Raw genomic sequence first — 7,097 nt, forward strand, 5'->3', positions numbered from 1 at the left:
GGTGCGAACTTGAGATCTTAGGCTGAGCTTCCGATTGCAAGAATTGAAATTCAATTGGCTCCCATTCAACCCCCCATCGCATTTTCGGTCCCTCAGACTCACACTACAGTACCGCGGTGCTGTTCATGGGCTGCATTGCTCGTGGGCTAGGGCCTCTAGCCAGCCCACTTCCCATAACACTCAGTATATAGGTAGTAACTACCATCTGATATATATACTTTGCATAAGTATTTACATGGGTGTTTGGGGGGGGGGGGGGGGGGGTTTGGGCTGCTTAAGTATTACCAAAGATAGCCTCAGAGGCCACTAGTTCAGCAGATCTCCCTGCCAGAGATTACCATGCCTGGCTAGAATACTTATGGCGGTACGAAGTAAGGTGTCACCTTTCATGTTATTACTATGTTAGATCATGCTTTGCAGCAGGCATCTCAATCACTGATTCTTTGTTTCCAGTTTTGCAATTAGGCATGCACATCCATTCGTCGATGGCATTTGACATGGAGCTGACAATGAATGAGCAGAGGATAAGAGGGTCTTACCATTGTGTTTTTATTTCCTGCAGGGATCGATCGCACACTATGGAACTGGCGTGCTTGGAGTTCCAGATGCGAAGGCTGGCTTGGATGGTGAGCTGAATGGCGAACTGAGCCGTGAGCACAAGGAAAACTACCACGAGGCAGCTCCTCTTATATGGCCTGGCTTAGTGGCCGTGGCACTGGCACTGGCCTGCAATCAGGCTGGCGATTACTCATCTGCCCGAGGAAAGCGAGAGCGAGTTAATGTCACCTCGCAGCATGAGTTGCTCACTGGCGAATCCGATGAGGTTCCAGCGTTGATAGCTACGGTTGAATCTGTCGTCGTTTTCCCTGAAGAAAGCTAAGAGACAAGGCAACCTCTGGAGAAGGGCGATGTTTCAGATGTAGCCGCTGGGATCTGTACGTCTGTTCCAGTTGGGAACCTCTGATTTGCAGTCAGGTTGCCGACGATATCTGGAAAACACTGTCATTTTCTCTAGTTTTTTAATAGTGATAGTAAATCTGATGCCTACAGTTCATTGCAATGCGACGCAGACACGCAGTGGACATAGCTGAGGTTGAGAGTTTGAGAGACCGGAGGAGATGTTTTCAAAAAAAAAAAGAAAGAAAGAAAGAAAAAAGAGAGAACGGAGGAGAGCACCAAGCTGGCAATAAGTTGGACTTGGTCTGTCTCTGCAAATTTCTGGTACTGTCTGCATCAAAACTCACGTGCTTGACGCTCGTCCATCTTCCATCTGCGCAAGGTGTCCTATTAATCCTCGTGTGTTGGATTTGGTATGAGCTGGCACTTGATTAAGCCGAAAAGAAGAGGAAGATCATCCTACGATTCAAAGTTTCAAACAAACATAGGATGCAAAGCGTCCACTAGAGCAACACGACCTTAGTTGCTTCCTTCATGTCTAGTACACTGCACTCTAGAATATGCAGTCTCCATCTCAAAAGTAAGCTAGCATCATTTGATCTGTGTGGTCTTATTTTAGCATTAACACTCTATAGAATATTATATGTATGTAACAATAAAATCAATATCATGCATATAAAAGTGTTTTCAAATACAAATCAATGGTATAGGCCAGAGATTCAAATGTTTGGATTTTAGGTTGTGTGTGTGTCTTACATTTTGACATGGAGGGAGTAATTTTAAGGGCAACAATCCTATCCCTGATCTTGTATCTAGCGCGTAGCCTTTGACCTTCGCCATCTAACTTTTTCGTAAAATCACCACCATTGTCATACTTTTGGAGATGGAAATTTAAGTAAATTTATAATATATAATTTTATCCGTTCCTAATGTTCCAAATTAGAGATCGCTTTGGCTTTTCTAGAATTGGAAATATCCTAAACCGTGAAGCCATGCCAGCTAGGCACGGTGGGAGGACGCTGGGCACCCCCACTGTCCTTGAAAAAGTTGAAACAGTCAGGCATTCTCCAAGAACCAAGGAGAAGACACGGTTGTTCTTGTTCCACATTCCGTCAGATACTATGCACTTGACCATTCCACGCCTCCTCCGCTTCTTCTTTGCCTGGTTCGGCGGGTATGGCTGCGCCTTGTTGTTGTTATACTGCTAATAACTTTTAACTGGTGATGGTATCTACGCTACTAAAAAAATAAATTACCACGCCTTTTTTTTTAAACACATCCAAGGCAAGGAGAAATTTCAACCACCTCTCAAAATCGATTAACCGAGGTGGACGCACCCTATAGGTTCCGTCTCGGAAAATAAAGCACAAAATAGCTCAGAAGGCCCATTAGTTTGGAACTCTCATCTCCTCTCTTTTCTAAGCCCCCGCCAGCCTCCCTCCTTCGCTCCTCTCTCACTTAAATCCAGGAAGGCTTGCCCGAATCTTTACTGCGGGCGGCGGACGCGGCGGGACGCGGTGGGCGGCAGGAGGTTGGCGCAGCGGGACGTGCGTGGCGGCGGGGGGCGGCCGGTGCAGCAGCTCCACCCGTCGATGGGTTTGGCAGGCCTATGGACGGGCTCGTCGACAGATTTTTTTTTAATTGACTAACCGAGGTAGGCAGCAAACTATCTTGGAAAAATAAGTCATTTACCGTGACCTTGCACCCGAGGCGGTTGCAAAAACGCCTCGGTTAATCGTTTTTGAACATCTCAGTTAAGATTTTGTAGTAGTGCTAGCCTTGAGGATCAATAATTCAGCATTAACTTGCACATTCCATCCTCCACTAGTTTCTTTTATCCTCTACTTCCATACAAAGAGAACATGCTTGGACGTAAAGGTGGCTGAGTATTGCCAAAATATGAACAAAGGTTGTGAATAGCCATGGACTACCTGGAAAGTAAAACTATGCTGGCAGACGAAATTGTGAACTGTAGTGCAAATACCATAAATTATATCACAGGAAGGCCACCGAACAAGCAACTTGGCTCTGTAAACAAAAAAATTATTTATTTACATTGGCAATGCAAATGTTTAACAAGTCAGCATGGCCTATGCGATGTTTTGGACTCTGGAAGCCCATTTATGCGAGCTAGTCAGACAATTGCAATGCATTACCAGCATACAATTGAAAACATATGAGTACATCACAAGTTCAGAACACTGATGGACAAAATTCTCAAACCTCTGCTTTTGTTGTGCAATAATAGCAAGCTTCTTGGGTCTTAGTCGCCGCCGTACGACTCATTAGTCATTAGGTTTCCATGTGGATATTGCTTTCAGTATCCTTCCCTTCCATCCCAGTAGTAACCACTGATCATCTTCGCCAACAACAAAATCTTTGTGATACTGTCCGACTACGTCTCTTGTTACTTTCACAATGTCTGGATTCAGTGGGAGCTGCTCAAGGCCAGCCTTCAGGTTTCGTGACTTCCATTTCTTATAATTCTCTGGCCTCTCAATCCTTTCTGATCCTTCGCATGCAATGACATTGAGAATTGAGCATAGATAGATATCCCTCTCTAAGATCATTCTTGCCTCATTATCTCGTGGGACAGTTTTTTCAAGGATATCAAACAATGCAGAGTAGTGGTACATGACTTCTTTAAAACGTGTTAAAAAGAAGGGGGCGCTGTACGATCCATTAACCACTCCATGAACAAAAACTTTTGGCTTCGTCATTCTAATAGTATCGAGAACCTTATTCCTGGCACTGTTAACGGATACTGTCTCGTCACCGAGATGCTCCATTCGGTATAGGCAGTTGACTATCAGCACGTCAACTTCCTCGATGTGGAAATCTTCTATACGGATGGTTTCCCATTTTGATGATATTCCTTGGTATTCAAAAGGCACATTGAACATGCTAGCATACTCAGCTAACCGGTGTCCCGTGTTTCTGTTCATCTGATCTGGTCGAAATCCTGGCAGGGGTTGCTCAATACCTGTGATCCGAACCTTAGGAGGCCCATCTTCCCTCTTTGTGAGTTGCTCAAACAATGATGGCCATTGAAACCCAAAGCAAATGCCAAAATCGATGATGTGCACCTTTCGCTTTCCCTTTGTGACTTCAAGGATTGTCTTGTTTGAGAAATGAAATGGTGCCATCTGGAAAGGGTTTACTGCTAAACTTAATTGGAATACCTTCAAAAATCCCACAGCATTTCTGCATTTAGTGATCAGCTTCTGATACAGCTGGCTCCCAGTCCCATCTAATCGAGCCTCAAGGCTGTCCGCTAGGCAAGATGCTAGCCTCTGGGTATCATCACCACTTATTGAGCAGTTTTGCCTTATGATGTTCAGTATGTCGCTTGCCAAGGTGTGGTTGCTCACAGATACTGCTTGTGCACAGTGGATAAGAAGGGTTCTCAGATCTACCACCTCTTTGTTTTGTTGCTTCTTACCCCTTGTCCTCCGCCGGGCTGATGATGCTCTTCCTTGATCCTTCTGATGTGTTGATTTGTTTGTCCCCTTTTCTCGCAGAACAATACCTTCGTCCATAGGCTTATGCTCAGAGAAGAGTAAGACCCGGTCAAACATCTCATCTCGGGTTGGCCCGTTGAATGAAACGGCCAACTGCTTTCTACTCCTCCCTTCTAACAAACAAAAATCTTCAGTGTGTGGATCATTTTGACACTGAACCTCAGATGATTCGTGCAATCTTTTGTCTGCGACATTCAGCTGTTTATCTCGGCTGCGCTCTTCAGCAATGGAAAGCCCATCAACGTCCATGCTATGTGTACCTTGAGCGAAATGTTCTGTCTCTTTGACAATGTCAGACAGACTCCATGGAGCTTCAACGGCTTGCAGGTCGTGATTAGGATGATTATTAGTTGGGTCAATATAATCAGAGCAGCTACTGCATGACTGCCCGGAAGACTTCATGCAGCCGTCGAGGTTATTCAGATGATCACAGCTACATAGTGGTAATAGAGGATAAGCTGGTCTACTTTGTCCTAGAAGTCTGTAGAAAGGCTCTTCCATAGCTCTAAGGGCATACTCTCCATGATGTAATTTTACCTTGTCATCATTGTCCTCCTGCATCAACAGCTTATTTATGTAGTTGATGGTTATATCTGAGTTGACCCAACTGCTTTTAGAAGAGTCTGCCACACTGATTCCATACCAATCTGGTGTCACATGGCTACTGACCTCGCAGAATTGGGGAGCACATGTTTTACTCGAATAGGAGGTGTTCGATGTAATGTGTCCTTCATCATTGGCAGTGCTTGAAACAGGAGGGTAATAATTCGAGGAGCTTGGTGGGTGCAAAAATAACTTCAAATCATTAGACTCATTGGCTGGATCAACAAATTCATGAGATGGGGCATAGCTTCCAGAAGTACTCGACATGCTGCTTGAGAAATCCTCAAAATTAGTACTAGATTTGTCATTGAACTCCATTGGTGGGGTGCTTGATCATTGCAAAAAGTCAATCCCTTGTAACTCAATGAACCTAATATGTAAAATTAAAACAGATAACAAACTGAGTCTTCCCTCTTAACGAAAAGCATGCAGCGAACCGCATTAGTAATATATGATACATGTAGAATATGGAGTACCAGTGTCCAAGTAGTCAAAGCAGTTTTTAATTTTATTTTTTTTAAGAGTACGAAATGCCCATCCAACCACAAAAAACTAGGCTGAAGAGATTAGACTTGCTAAAGGAGTGAATTGAACAAAGCTGTAGAGTGCCATGTGCATGAACTTGCAAAATAATTTCCTAAAAGTTAATTAAAGAAATTCTTCATGAAAAGCATGACAATCCTTCCATGGCCATACTTTACAAGAAGAAAATATTATCCCGGGAACATGGAAAGACCAAATTAACTACCTACCTGTGAAGAACAGTTGATGTTTTGCATTAGCACAAAATTGTTGGGTATAAGTTCAAATCCCAAAATTAACTTTAGAGGCAGCTGATGATCATGAAAGAGCATTTAGAGTGTCCGCAATGGTAATAGCTAATACTAACTACGTAGTCTGCTGATGTGTAGGTGAGAGATAATAGAAAAATTATTTTATACTGTTGGACCCACATGTTTCTCTCACATATTCTTAGGCTACGTGAAATAGATCAGTTATTTGCTCATCACTAGTTACTACTCTCTTCTATTTTTTTATTGCCGCATCAGATCTAGCTAGCTAAATAACTAATCATTGTGGACGCCCTTAGGACAGCAACGAACTAAGATGTGTCATCCTTCATGTTATTACTCTGTCAGATCATGCATGACGCACCTACTTGCCATGAAAAAAAATCATTTCCTGAGATAATCATTTCAATCACTGATTGTTTGTTCAGCCATTCGATTAGGCATGCACATACATTAGTCGATGGAAGAAGCTATGCAACCAAAATCAAAGACGCAACATTAACATTGGCCTGATTTAGGAATGAACTAATTAAAATACATCCAAGAGAGTGTTACCACTGTTTTCCTGCAGGTGTAAGTATAACACGCCCGATGGAATTCGCAGAGGCCTGGACAACACCCGGACGTACGCGTGAAGACGACTGACCCAGATGGAATGGCAACCTGAGGCGTGAGCAGAAGGAAAACAAGGAGGCAACTTTCCTACGGGTTCTTAGCGTTGCCTCCGGCCGGCAGTCAGCCAGCGTTGCTCAGCCATGCCGAGGGAAGCGAGAGCGAGTCAATGTCAGGTTGCGGCATGAGAGCATGAGGTGGTGATCAAGTGGTGAGCCTGACGAGGTTTCCAGCGTGGATAGCTACGGTTGAATTCGTCATCGGGTTCCCTGCAGGAGAGCTAGGGACAAAACGAGCTCAGGAGATGAGGCGTCGTTTCAGATGTTGCTAGAAAGGAACCATCGCTGCCGAAGGGTTCGTCCAGTTTGTGAGCCTCGGAGTTGCAGTCAGGTATGCTGGCGACGAAATATTCTCTATTTTGTGAAATGTGAAGAGTTTGGCACAAAATAGCGGCATGCCGGTTATTTTAAGATAGACAAATTCTCAATCGGTTGAGATGGAGCAAATCTCTTTAAGATAATGGCACATTCCATATTCGGGTCTCTACATCACAGCGTGAAATATCAGCCATTATTACAAGACGAGAACAATGTATGGAAGAAAAAACGATAAATTTGTAAACGGCTTATTATAAACAAAATCTATTACTAAACCGCCACCCATTTTTCCGAAG

General features: G+C 43.8%; 1 protein-coding gene across 1 annotated transcript; it reads right to left on the bottom strand.

The window, feature by feature from the left end:
* Positions 1 to 3,182: 3,182 nt before the first annotated feature.
* On the bottom strand, positions 3,183 to 5,339 carry LOC120647758 (scarecrow-like protein 9). Its single transcript, XM_039924609.1, has one exon. It carries the CDS (start codon positions 5,337 to 5,339, stop codon positions 3,183 to 3,185), a length of 2,157 nt encoding a protein of 718 aa, XP_039780543.1.
* Between the last annotated feature and the right edge of the window lie 1,758 nt (positions 5,340 to 7,097).

The sequence above is a fragment of the Panicum virgatum genome, chromosome 9K, assembly GCF_016808335.1.
Source record: "Panicum virgatum strain AP13 chromosome 9K, P.virgatum_v5, whole genome shotgun sequence".
Lineage (NCBI taxonomy): Eukaryota > Viridiplantae > Streptophyta > Magnoliopsida > Poales > Poaceae > Panicum > Panicum virgatum.

Excerpts from the sequence above, each read along its gene's own strand:
- LOC120647758 (XM_039924609.1), bottom strand. The coding sequence starts at position 5,339 with ATGGAGTTCAATGACAAATCTAGTACTAATTTTGAGGATTTCTCAAGC.